Source organism: Arvicola amphibius, chromosome 5, assembly GCF_903992535.2.
Source record: "Arvicola amphibius chromosome 5, mArvAmp1.2, whole genome shotgun sequence".
In the NCBI taxonomy this organism is placed as follows: Eukaryota; Metazoa; Chordata; class Mammalia; order Rodentia; family Cricetidae; genus Arvicola; species Arvicola amphibius.
The window spans coordinates 22,842,869-22,856,157 of NC_052051.1; the positions used below are offsets into that span (position 1 = coordinate 22,842,869).

Genomic DNA, 13,289 nt, shown 5'->3' on the forward strand with positions numbered 1-13,289 from the left:
AGAACCAGCTCCTGAAAGTTGTCCTCTGACCTTAACATGCCACCCACATTGATTAATTAATTAATTTAAAATTTTTTCAATTTAAAAATAAAGTATGCTGTGAATTATGAAACACTATATAAACATGAGATTTTTATCTGTCAAAGACTATAAATATTTTTACCAGTAAAAAGCAACTTTATCGCCAAGTTTTTTCTCATGGACATTTCGATCCAGCACATTGTAGCAGATGTTGGTAGTTGCTCCTTTCATCCACTCGGTGAATATTTTCCCTTTGGTCACATCGAAGTTGTACTGGAGGAATGGGCCAGGGCATGGGGTTTTCCAATAAAATTCCTTGGCAATGCTTCCCCAAAACTCTGCAACAAAAAGAGATGCCCACATATCACTAGGTATCTCAACCATATTTATCGTCAGATGGGTTACCAGCATATGCACAGGACCAAGTTACAATCATCCTGTCCCAGGACTCAGTATCTGTCTTATCTAATTGCCTGCTACTCTCCTGCCTACAGTTTATTCCCGAATCTCAATTCAGATTGTTCCTTCTATACCCAAAGCTGTCTATATGAGTGTAGTAGCACACATTATATTATTATGATCCAGGCACTTGGGTGGAGGCAGAATTATCAGGAGTTCAAGACTAGCCTTAACATAGGGAGTTTAAACCCAGCCTTATCTCCAGTACACATACACACACACACACACACACACACACACACACACACACACACTTGAAAGTATCATATCCGTGCAGTACGTAGCATAATGACCAGTACCCAGGAGGCAATCAATAATTAAGAAATTCTTTACCCATATAGTCTTCCACGATCATCTCTTAGTTTGTTCATTCTCACTTAGCGATTATTCATTGCTATTTGCACAAGTGCTCCTGTGTGTCAGGTGTTACTTAAAGCTATTTATATGTATTATTATTTAGTCCTTACTACATCCCTAAGAGGGATGCATTAATTTTGTTTCTTATAGATTTGAAAATCAAGGCTTGGAGACATTAAATAGTTTGCCTAAGACTTCACAGGTTCCTAAATCAAGATTTGAATTTCCTTGAGAAGACATGTTTGCTAACTTTCCAAAGACAGGCATATACTTTACTCCTGTGCCAAAAGAAAGTGACTATTTTGGTATGAGAGAAAACCAAGGGTTTATGTTTTGAGAAACTATTTCAGACCAAAAATAAAAAAAACTTATCAGCAGGAACTAATTCATAATTTGGTATATTGGAACAAGACAATAAAATCGAAAGCTAAACCACATGTTATACCACCCTTCAGTCTATTAAGGAAATACAAATGAAATCAACTCAAGGTGCTATAGTATACCTATAAAACTAGCAAAGATTTTTTTTTAAATTTAATTCTGTGCTTTCACCACATGAGATCTGTCTAGAGAATCTGATACTTTTATGCAGTGACAACCTATAAGAATTGTCTGGCAAGAGTTATGAAACTTTTTTTGAACCTTTATTTGCTAACTCAATTTTGGTAATATATTCCAAGAAGATAATCCAAAAGAAGGAAAGAAGGCATTACTAAAAAGGTTTCTATAGCAACACTACAAAGTGAAACTAGAGGAGGGTACAATGATGTGGATCTGTAATCCTAGCACTTGGAAGGGAGAGCCAGAGAATCAGGAGTTCAAGGCCAGCCTCAACAGGAAATTTAAGGCCAGCTTGGGTTACTTGAAACCCTGATTTTAAAAAACTCATAAATAATAAAACCAGGGCTGTAGAAATAGCTCGATTCACAAAGTGCTTGCCACACAAGCGTGAAAATCTGGCATAGTGGCACTCACTTGTCATGTTAGTGCTTTGAAGGCAGAGACAAGTGGGTTTCTGGGCTTGCTGTGACGCCCAAGGTTGTCCTCTAGTTTACACACATGCACACCTTAAACTCAAAAACTCAACGATTAAAAACTGGTAAAAAACTAGTAGTATAAATTGCAATATAATAAAATACTGGGCTGGGCGGTGGTGGCGCACGCCTTTAATCCCAGCACTCGGGAGGCAGAGGCAGGCAGATCTCTGAGTTCGAGGCCAGCCTGGTCTACAAGAGCTAGTTCCAGGACAGGTTCTAGAAACTACAGGGAAACCCTGTCTCGAAAAAAAAATACTGAATGGTCATTTTAAAAAATGAAAACTGACATTTAGTGATTATATGTAAAGATGGAAGATGAAACTAATTAGGACTGGACTAACTTAATTTAATCATTATGACATAAATTTATAAAGTATATATAATATATTAATTTTATAGGTAAGAAAACTGAAGTTCAGGTGGGGTTTAGTTAAGCAGATAGGCACAGAAGGGATTGGGCAAAACCAAAGACATGGAAAGGGACTTTTGTGCAGCCAGGATATCAAGAAGATCTATCTAGAATGAAGAATATAATAGAGAATGGTAGAGATAAGATTGAAGAGGTGATGACCCAGAGGCTTGGAAAGAAAAACTGGATCTTAATTAGGAGAAATAATTTTAAAAGCCAGGCATGGTAGCGTCTGCCTATAACTGCAGCACGCAGGAGGCAGAGGCTGGATCACCACAAGTTTGAGACAAGACTTGTCTATATCTACATAGTGAGTTGCATGACAGTCAGGATTATATACCAAGACCCTGTCACAAGAAAGAGAGAGAGAGAAAGAGAGAAGGAGAGAGAGAGAGAGAGAGAGAGAGAGGAGAGGGAGGGAGGGAGGGATGGAGGGGTAATGTCGCGAGAGTGAGATCGTCGAGATGCGATCTCTCTCTCTCTTCTATTCTCCTTCCGCCTTCCTTCCCCATCTTTTCTGTCTCTCTTCCTCCCTCACCTCCCGCCCCCTTCGCCAGCCGCGAAAAGAAGGAAGGAAAAAGAAAGAACGTTAGTTTTTACAATGCCATATAAAAGAACATTCCCAGGATATCAATCTAATGATGTTTAGATAAGTCTGCTGGAGCAACTGAAGGTGTTAAGACTAGGGAGGAAGGGACAAATTAGAAAACTGTCTCCTCTTTCCCGACTTAAAGCATCTATGGAAATTGGTAGTAAGGGTCAGTCTGAGAGAGATTTTAAAGTAGTATTTGACAGAATTCGGTGAAAAGCAAACTGTAGAGTCAGAGAAGAATAGCACAATATTCAGAGTATAGTTCTCTAGTCAGGATCACGTGGGTTTACACCCCAACCGTCATAAACTTGGTTTATGACCTTGTGTGAGGGAATTAGTCTCTCTAGGCTCCTATTTCTTCCTCTGTAAAATGTGGGTCATTCTCAGACCAAATCAAACTGAAACACTGCTTAGTAAACAATAAGAGTTCTATAAATTCATAAGGTATAAAACATATATCAGAGAAGACGATGATGCAAGAGGTTTATTGTTTGGGGCAGTGCCACTGACACTACCCCAACTGAAAACAGAAAATTAAGGCAAAAGAGAAAGAAAGAAAGAAAAAGATAATGGGGAAGGAAGCAGGCTCGGGAGAGAAAACTGGGAAACATCACTCACAGCAGTCTCGTTTGGTTCAGTGCAAATCTTCAGGGTGTGTGAAATACAAATGGTCTGTAGTCCTATGAAATTTGGAGCCCGAATATAAGTGAAATACAAGGTATGAGGCTAGATACATAGACTAGGAATTACTAAGGTAGTACTAGCTTACCCCAGGGAAACAGATGTAACTCGTGATGGAAGAAAATACAGAAAGAGAAGGGAAAAGACACCCAAGGACTCAAAAGTTGGACACTACTTGTAGCAACGAACAACTTCACACTTGATTTAATGCGATTTTGCATTGCTTAATACCTGCTTCCTCCATATTGTTGCTGTCAAACAAATCATTACGTATTTAATGGCGGCTGAGCATCAAGCATTCGATAATGGATCCTTTATCACCCACTTTAGTTCTCATAATCTATGAAGCTAGTATTATTATCCCTATCTTGGAGATAAGCAAACTTAAGATAGGTTTTTAAATCTGCCTAAGACTGCAAGAATAGCTTTTTATGCACTTTCCTAGGTGTGATTTATATTTATCATGCTGCCCCTCAACTGGGAAGTGGTAGTGGGGTTTTATTGTTGTCTTTTGGGGGGGGCAGGGTCTCACTATGTAGCCCTGGTTGTTCTGTAACTACCTATACACACAGGCTAGCCTTGAATTTACGAAGACTTGTCTATTCCTCCTCAGTTCTTGAGATTAAAGGTGTGTGCCACCAGGCCTGATCAGGATGTGGTTTTGCCCCCTGGCCTGACACGTTTTTAAAGTCACAGAATTATCTCTTAGAATCGGTGTTAGTACAACTTAGGTCCAAATTTATTTCTTTAAAAGAAAACACTTGACATATTTACAGCTTTTTCAATCATATTTTGGGATTGCTGCTATGTTAAATAGATATAGGACCCCAAGAAGGGAGCCAGACTTGGCACTGCCGCTGAGCAAAATGAGATGAGCGCGCTAAAAATCCGAGGGAGACAACTGTTGAATTGGAGGCAAAGGTTCTCTCTCTTCTGGGTTCTCCTTCCCCCAAGGCGCACGCACCCTTGCTCCTTGGAGTCCTTCTTTTATCTCAGGGACTCTCAAATGGAACTTTCTCCTGACGGAAACCCCTTAGTCTCCCCAAAGGGTTCTTTCCTCACCGAACCCCGCTTCTCGCAGAACCTGCATCTCCATGTGAAAACACCTATCTCACAAAACTGTCGAGTCGCCAGCGTCCCCCAACTTCTAGGAACCCTCACTTCCCAGACCCCTTCTTCTTCTCATGGAACGCCATCCCTTCGAATCCCTTTTCCATCTCTCTCAGTAAGCCTCCATCTGCTCCGTACGGGAGCTCGGTAAGTGCCCCTCGGAGCCCCGCTGCTCTGCTCACTGGAGCCCCCAAGAGTCGCCCGGGCCCAGCCTCACCCCGCGGCTCCTCCACGGAACGCCGGTGCAGCTCGCGGTAGCGCTGCAGAGAGGAGACGTGCGCCGAGCGTCTGACCTCCGGCGGCGGGGACCAACCCCGCACCCGGCCTTCGGCGCCGGTCTCCTCCCGAGCCCGGCTCCCGCTGCCGCTCTTGCGCCGCTCCTCGGGCAGCCCCATCGCGCCAAGCACTGCGCACCTTGGCCACCGTTGCGGTCGCTGCGGGTGCCGGGGCGGGGAAAAAACAGATCGACCCTAGAGGCGGGGCCTCGGGCGGGGCGGAGCCTGAGGCTGGAGGCCGCTCTTTAAGCATCCAATAGTGGGTACGGCCGTGCGTGAAGGGGCGGGGTCAACAGAAACCGCTCGGGAAAAGTCGGGGTAGGGGCGGAGCTGATTTGCCGGAAGGGGTGTGACCATAGAGTGAAAGTCGAAGGAATGGTCTGGGAATGACAGGAGAGGGGTGGAGCTTTGGAATGACCGAGGGGGGCGGGGCCAGAAGTGACAGGCGAGGAGGCGGGTCGTGGAGTGATGGGGTGTAGCCCGGCTGGAAGTGACAGGAGAGGAGGCAGGGCTGTGGAGTGACCAACTTAGGGTCTTGGAGTGACAGGTGGGGGTTGGGTTAGGGCACCGCGCAGCGAGACGGAAACGGCTGGCTAATGAGAGGCGTGGGTCATCCGTTGTGCACTCAACCGTGGTCTGATTGCACAATTCTGTCACTCCACCGAGTTGGATAACCAGGTGGAGCACAGTTCCTTCTGGGTTGTCACCCAAGTCTTTTCCAAGTCTGTCGCCGAGCAACACCCCTGTTCCGTTCTCATGAAAAAAATTCCCCCACGATCTTGAGGGCACAGTTCCGGGATATGGCCCTTCCTGCCAACTCGGCTCATTCTGATTCTCTCCCGCTTCTGAGGACATGTTGTCTTTTTTTTTTTTTTTTTTTTTTTGTCTCCATAAATCTCCACCCTGATCTAAAGCACAAGACTCTACAGAAGACAAGGAGGATCCTTCAGATCTTTGCCAAAAAGTACACGTTCTCTTTGCACAAAAGGTAAATCCAGGAAAGGAAAGGAGCCGAGCATGTTTTGCATGCATGAGGCAGAGGCAGGAGAGATCTCTGAGTTGGAGGCCAGCCTGATCTACAGAGTTCCAGGGCATCCAGGGCTACACAGAGAAACCCTGTCTAGAAAAACCACAAAAAGAAGGGAAGGGAGAGAGGGAGGGAGGGAGAGAGGGAGGAAGGAAGAGAGGGAGGGAGGGAAGGAGGGAGGGAGGGAGAGAGAGAAAAGGAGGAAGGGAGGAAGAAGGGAAAAGAAAACTGGGGAAGGAAATTTCACAAAACAAACAGAAGTTAGATCTTGAAAATGCCAAATGCAAAGTAAAATAATAAAAATATAAAAAGGAATCATTTGCATTCTTTAAGTCACCTAAGTATACTCCCATCTGCCACAAATTGAATTTACTTATCTCTGGCTTCCCTCTATCCTCTTAACCCAGTAGGACACCCTCTATCTCCTACCTACAGTTATCACCAAGAAGGGGCCCCCTCATCTAACAGTTCACAGACTTGCTGTCAAGACCAGGACCTTTAAAGACCTAACTACACCAGTGAATCTGAGGTCTGAAGCAGGCAGCTCCTGCCTTTTGATCCATACTGAAAGCTTGTGACCCACCTATCCACCTGCTACCTCAATCTTTGTCCAACTGATCATAAGTGTAACACACCCTAAATCAGAAAAATATCTCCTCATGCTCATTTATGATCGAGAGCCTACCCGATCCTGAGGGGAGAATCTTGGGGCCCACTAAGTTCATAAAGACCTTGTAGAATAGACAGATCTCAAAGAGGAAACAGATAGCTTCATCAGAGATGTCAACTCCTCTGAATAGATACATACTTAATTGAAATTGCACGAACTATGTTAGGAGGCATAGATTTTTCTGGCGGTCTCAAATCCCATGGAAGAGCTCTTCCACTACCCCTGCTTAGGACATGGATGGCATTAATGGGATTGGAAACATAGATTTCCCTCTAGGAGATACAGACTTCACTAACCTTGATGAGAGGGCTCAATCCTCACTGAAGGAACAGACAACACTCGGGTGACAGATCTCATTTAGTGGAGACAAACTCACTCATGGGAGTAGGAGATCACGGAAACAATGCTCCCTACAGATCCCACTAATAAGATAAGAACCTCTCCTTGGGGAAGATGGCATTTTGCCTATAGGCCTGAAGAGCATCATCATCTCTTATTCTCACCTCCAGGGCTCAGTTGTAACCCGCACTCTTTCCTAAGCCTTTCTCCTGCAGCTGTTCGCTATCTACTGCTGCCTTCTGCTGTCTATAAGTGGCACTGCAGCTCCTGGTGTCCGTAGTAAATACTAGAACAGCTCAAGTCACATTGAGCCTGGAGCTAGGGATTGGGAAAGAAAGGATTATTGTGTATCCACGGCGTCACCAGCCTTATCTCTCTGCCTGTGGGCTGAACAGTAGACGTTTGAACTCGTAATTTTCATTCTTGAAGCTAGGGTAGCAGTTGCAAGATGGGCTTGGCAGGCACCTTGAGTGCAGGCATGTGTTCTCATTCTTAATATTCCCTTTCTTTTTCTTCCTTCTCTTTCCTTTTTTTTCTCCTGATGCTGGAGGTCAGACCTTCACACAGGCAAGCATTCTACCAGAGAGCTACTTCCTAAGCCCCTGATCTTACACCTTTATTCTTTCCATCCACCCTTCTGCTCTGCCACACCGTCAGGACTTCTATTACCTTAGTTCCAGAACCACATCAAGAGCTCTTAAAATGCAGAAGACCATTAAGGTTCCAAAGATCGTGTCCTGGTCTACTGAATTCGTTTCCTGGAGTGGAACCCAAGGGTTTGCTTCTAAAGATCCTAAAGTTGGGGTAAGGGACCGTCTTCCATGCTGACACATCAGGGTGGTTCCAGGAGTTTGGGTTTAAAAGAGAAATGTGGGAAATGCCAGGACGCATAAAAGGATGTGAGATTGAAAGAGGGGCTCAAGAGAAGACTGCAGATGAAAAAGCAGTCGGGATGGAGTAGGGGTTGGCGCTTTGAAAGGACTCTAGGAGGTAAGGTGAAGTCAAAGTCGTAAGTCTGGGGTGAGTAGTCTGAGCTGGGTGGGAGCGCTAGTCTGAGATCAGAGGAAGAGAATCTTGGTGCCAACAGAGAGGTTTGGGTCCAAGAAAGAGAGTGGTTCAGAAAAAAAAAGATCTGGAGTCAAAGTGGAGTTTGCGACCAGAAGTCAGTCTGTGGTCCTAGTAGCATATGGGATTTGAGCGGAACTCAGACTGGAAGAAGGAAAGACCAGGGATTGCATGAGGAGCCCAGAGTAGCATCCTCTTCCCGGCCAACCTTCCACTGCCCTCCGGGCTCCCATCCTCCTGCACCAGCGCGCAGCCTGCTAGCAGTAGTCTTTAAGCAGGCGGGGGCGAGTCAGACCAGGACACTGCTGAGGGTGGGGGCGCCCCCTCCCGGCTGTCCAGGAGCTCAGACCCCGCCCTCCGCCCTCGCACACCCCCCCCCTTCCACTGCCACTTCCGGCAGGCGCTGCGCTGCTGGGGGTTAGGGCGAGGATGGCGGCAGAGAACGAGGCTAGCCAGGAGAGTGCCCTAGGCGCCTACTCACCGGTGGACTACATGAGCATCACCAGCTTCCCGCGGCTGCCCGAGGACGAGCCAGCGCCTGCGGCTCCACTGAGGGGCCGCAAGGACGAGGACGCCTTCCTGGGAGACCCGGATACCGGTGAGGCCCTCTGGCACTATCCCTGCCCCGCCTTGGTGGTGGTGGTGGTGGTGGTGGTGGGGGTCCTCGATCCTCCTTCTTCTATTCTGGGCATCCACTTTCAGTCTCCCATCTCCTTCATTCATCCTTTCATCCTGGACCTCTTCCCTTCTCCCTCAGCTCTGTTAACTGTGTGGTGGGGAAAAGGGTGTTTTTTGCCTTAGAGGCGTAGGATGCGACACGGGAGAGGATGCAAGGACCGCAGTAGGAGGGATTATGATTGCCTGCTAGGAAGAATCTATTGAGAAGGAAGGAATGCTGGAGGGGAGAGCCTAAAGAACGTCTGTGATCACCTAGTAAAGGCTTCTCTTTAGTCACAGAAGCCAGGATAGAAGAAACCAAGTCAGAGGCTGCAGCAGGAGGGATGGATGGGGTCTAGATCTTTGGGCGAACTTCACCACAGCCAGGGATTATGGGGAAGCAGAGACTCTGGAGAAGAGCTGAGACTCTATCTCTTCATGTCCAGAGATGAGTAAAGAAAATATGATTCCCTTCTGTCTGAGAATTCTGGGTATTGGGAGACAGGGGGATGGACTGCATGACCTCTCAAAGCCCTTGGGGACTACAGCGCCTTTGCTGTTTTGTGGATCACTCTACCCTTTCCAGAGTTGTGGGTCTGGCCTGGATGTTAGCCGGGTTAGTAGGAGCTTCTGGTCAGCAACAAGATTTGTTCCCCGGGAAGCAGTCTCCAAATTTTACTGTGTTCTCAACCCTCTGCAGAAACTGAAGGAGATGGGGGTGGGGGAGAGGAAGCAGGGTTTGAGAGAGAGCTGAGGGCCAAGAGCTCTCAGTATTCCTTCCCCGGTGCTATCTCTCCTATCCATGTGGCTCAGCTCTGTACTCCCCTCCGTTCTTTATCCTGCACCCCTCTGACCTCTTTCCTTCAACGTCACTTCCTGGCATTAGAGCATCCTCCTGCCTCCCTCTCTGTCTCCCTCTGGGTGCCTGCTTTTGAGCTTCATCCCTTTCTGTACTGAAAGATGCTGCTTCCCTGACCCAGCTCTTTGTAATCTGACTCTTCTGCTGTTGCTCCTGGCCCGGCAGCTGGCAGTTCTCTCCCATCTTTTGGTCATATGGTTCTGACCAGCAGGTTCCATCAACCTGACTAGATCACACTTTACCTGTGATGGGGTGTGCTGACTTTAGGTCCTCAAATGTCAGACACACACATTAAAACTAATTTTCTTGGGGGATTAGTTTTGGTGGTAGAAGGAAGAATGTGGGAAACTATGTTCTGGTGCTGGTGGAACCAGCCATCTGGTCAACCCAGGTTTTCTGTTCAGAGATTTGAGTAGTGCAGTCCTGATTCACTATATTATAGTAGGTGTGCCTACCCTGTACTGGGCCTTAGTTTTCTCTTTCAACAAAGAATGCCCATCTGTCCTAAATAACGGATTGGATCCTCTGATCTGTTGTTTCTGGATTCCTTGTTAAAGTCATTGCTTTATAAAAGCCTACAGTTATTTATGTGGGCAGTGATGTGATGTCTGCATGCCTATAAGTCCTCTAAGGGCAGGAATCCTGGCTTTTTTTTTTTATTCATTATCCTTTCTTTAGCATTCAGCAAAGTGTTGGGTACTCAATAGTTGTTGAATGAATAGATAAAAGAAACAATCCGATGATGAAATAATGACAGGAAATGGAGTTCCCAAACCTCAAGAATGCCTCAGGGGACTTCAGTATAGGCTGTGTCCTGGTGTGAATGGCAATTCAACCGAGAGGGGTTGGGAGTATAACTCGGTGGTAGAACACTTGCCTAGAAATTCAGCGGAGACCCTGGTTACCTGAGCTCCTGGAAACTTAAACTTTATCCCATGAGTGTACACCGAGGCTCCCGGGGCCTTGCCTTCGAGTGCCTTGCCATCATAACGATATAAGCATTTAGATGCCTTTGTCACTTAGGCCTGTTTCCAAGTCCCAAGAATCCTTTGGCCCAGGCTGACCAGCTTGTTGGCTAATATGACCTTCTATAGTCTCAACCTAGTAGTGCCACCTAGTGGCACTGTCTTGTCTTCTTAGCCAAAACCTGAGTTAGTGCCTGTAGCCTGGCACTCTCCAGCATCAAGTGCCAGGCATCCCAAGCAGGCCCCAGAGAAAAAAGAGCTAGACAGTGACCACTTCCAGGTTAGGAAATGCCCTTGTGCCCTTTCTTTCACATGGAAGCCACATGGGTCTTCCTCTCCTAGGCATTAGCCTCACGTGTCTTGCGGATATGCAACCTTGAACATTCTATGCCGACATCAGCACGTCCTCACCACACACTTCCTTTTTGTCCAGTGCCACTCTCAGTGGGTGACACTGGCTGAAGGGCAGTGTCCAAAGTGGAAGCCTAGAAGACACCTTCAGATCTGTCCCTCTTTTCTTCTCACTTTCAAAATGTGACCTGGTTTTCTGTGTCCTCCCTCCCTCCTAAGAGGTTCCTGAATTGCATCTGACCACTATGTCCTCAGCACCCTAGACTCAGCTACTAATCTGTTGCACCCATGTGACGCCTGAGTTCCCTGCTGTTTTTGCTGCTGCCCTCACCCCAGATACACTCACCATTCTGCATTTCTGGTCATGTCACACCCAAGTTCAGAAATCTCTTAAGAGAGTTCATGTTCAGACTAGGCTACCTAAGGGATTCCAGTCCAGCCTAGGTTGTATTATAATCTGTTAAAATAAATAGAGGAGAAATAAAATTAAATATTTTGACCATCTACGTTCAAACAGCAGCTCCTTGTGCTTCACAAATTCAGGGTTATCAAAATTAAGCCCACCTTTCTCCTAAAACGTCCTGGGTTATTGTTTGTTTAATTGGTAGGGTGTTGTTTTGTTTTGTTTTGTTTGTTGGGGTTTTGAGACTGAGTTCTTACTCTGTAGCTCAGGTTAGATTGGAACTTACTATGTAAATGAAGCTGTTCTGGAACTTACTATTGTAACCCACACTGGCCCCAAACTTGTGGCAACCCGGATGCTTCAGTCTCCTGAATTCTGGGACTGCACGTTTAAACCCCAATGCCTGTCTCTAATAAACTTCTTTCTTCTTGCCCAAATCAATCTTTCCCCAGCATGTTTTTCTTAGTGAGATTATTGTCCTACCAGATACACAGGGCACATATCATGTACTCAAGAAACCATTTTTCCTATTTTTGATATTTTCCCCTTGGTGTATAATTTTGCTGAATAGACGAGCAACTTGATATGCTGGTTGAATAATCTAAAATAGATCTAGTTGTGGTGGGGCCATATTATCTTCATCTTAAGTCATTTTATCTCATTGGAGAAAACAAATGAAAAGGCAAGTACCTGAAAATAATAACTAAAGCTAGCCGGTAAGGTTGAATTTTTGTTTATTTGTGCTTTGTTTTTTAGACAAGGCGTCATGTATCCCAGGCAAGTTTTGATCTCTGATACTTCTGCCTCTACTTCCTCGGTATGGATCGCAGATGTGTGCCACCACGGTCACCTAGTTCATTAGATTGGCTTTGGGGATTGGAGATAGCTGCCGGTGACACGTGGGACAATAAAATGGAGGCTGTCCCGGGCACACAGTCCCCATTCTCCCACTTACTTGCGTGGTGGTCTTAGACAGGTGGTCCCACTTAGCCTTGCGTTTCTTCATCTATAAAGTGAGCAAAGTGGAGGTGAGCTCGTGAAGTCAGGAAAATACTTCAATGAGGAAGGATATGCAAAAACCCTAGCGTATCATCGGCACCAATAAATATGAGTCTTGCTGGGGGGCGGGGTCGACTCGATAGGTAAAGCCTTTGCTGCCCAAGTGCAGAGCTTAGCTCAGATCTCTGGGACCCATCGAAACAGCAGAGCATGACAGGACACACTTGGAACTCCAGTGCTTCCACAGTGAAATGGGAGACAGAGGCAGGAACCCAGAGACACGGGCCAGCTAGCCTCTGTACACGGCTGCCCACAAGAGTCTGTTTCAGGCAAAATGAAAGCCCAAGGCTGTCCTATACATGCTCAAAGTCACATACAAGAACATATATGTATGTGCACACACATCAAATACACATACATCATACACACATACATATACCTCATACAATAGGTAAATAAAAATTCAAAGCCCCTTCTTGCCCTTCTTTGATAGTTCTATGGGGCTAGGAGGGTTTTCTATCCACAGAGGATATTTAACAACTGCTTAATGAATTATGGTTTACAACCAGACTAGCCTAATTGGGAAGCTCTAGACCAATGAGACATCTCGTCTCAAAAGGAGATGAACAATGTTTCTAATAACACCTGAGGTTGTCCTCTGACTTCCACACATGCTTACATACATGGGCATTCTCACACATGTGCATGCACACAGAAAGAAAAATGGTTCAGTGGGTAAAGGCACTTGTCATGCAAGCCTGGTGACTAGAATTTGATTCTCCAAACCCAGAAAGAACGAGATGTGGTGGTGTGCAGCTCTATTCCCAAGACATCTCCGGTAAGATGGGAGGCAGAGACAGGAGAATTATCTGGAAGCTTGCTGGTCTTCTAGCTTGGGGTGTGAAAAGCATCAGAAATAAGAAGAGAGGCCTTCTGAAAGGAGAGACACAAACCCAGAGAAGCTGTCCTCTGACCGTCACACCTGCTGTAGCACGCACATTCCTTTCTGCCCC

At 46.0% G+C, this 13,289-nt stretch overlaps 2 protein-coding genes across 7 annotated transcripts in view; one reads left to right on the plus strand and one right to left on the minus strand.

Moving 5' to 3' along the window:
- Nucleotides 1-5,114, minus strand: part of Acss2 (acyl-CoA synthetase short chain family member 2) — a 41,229-nt gene extending 36,115 nt beyond the window's left edge. The window contains exons 1-2 of the mRNA XM_038332053.1: nt 4,884-5,114; nt 164-359 (exon numbers count right to left, since the gene is read on the minus strand). Of these exons, the coding sequence (XP_038187981.1) occupies nt 164-359; nt 4,884-5,061 (374 nt within the window). The 5' untranslated portion in view covers nt 5,062-5,114. The remainder of the gene's footprint in view (nt 1-163; nt 360-4,883) is intronic.
- A 513-nt stretch (nt 5,115-5,627) lies between these two features.
- Ggt7 (gamma-glutamyltransferase 7) overlaps nt 5,628-13,289 on the plus strand; it is a 28,795-nt gene continuing 21,133 nt past the window's right edge. For 2 of the 6 annotated variants that reach the window (XM_038331636.1, XM_038331630.1), the window contains exon 1: nt 6,176-8,640. In XM_038331636.1, coding sequence (XP_038187564.1) covers nt 8,472-8,640 — 169 coding nt within the window. In that variant the 5' untranslated portion in view covers nt 6,176-8,471. Of the gene's footprint in view, nt 5,930-6,175; nt 8,641-13,289 lie in introns of those variants that run through there. The other 4 variants (XM_038331631.1, XM_038331633.1, XM_038331634.1 and 1 more) reach the window with 4 other exon arrangements.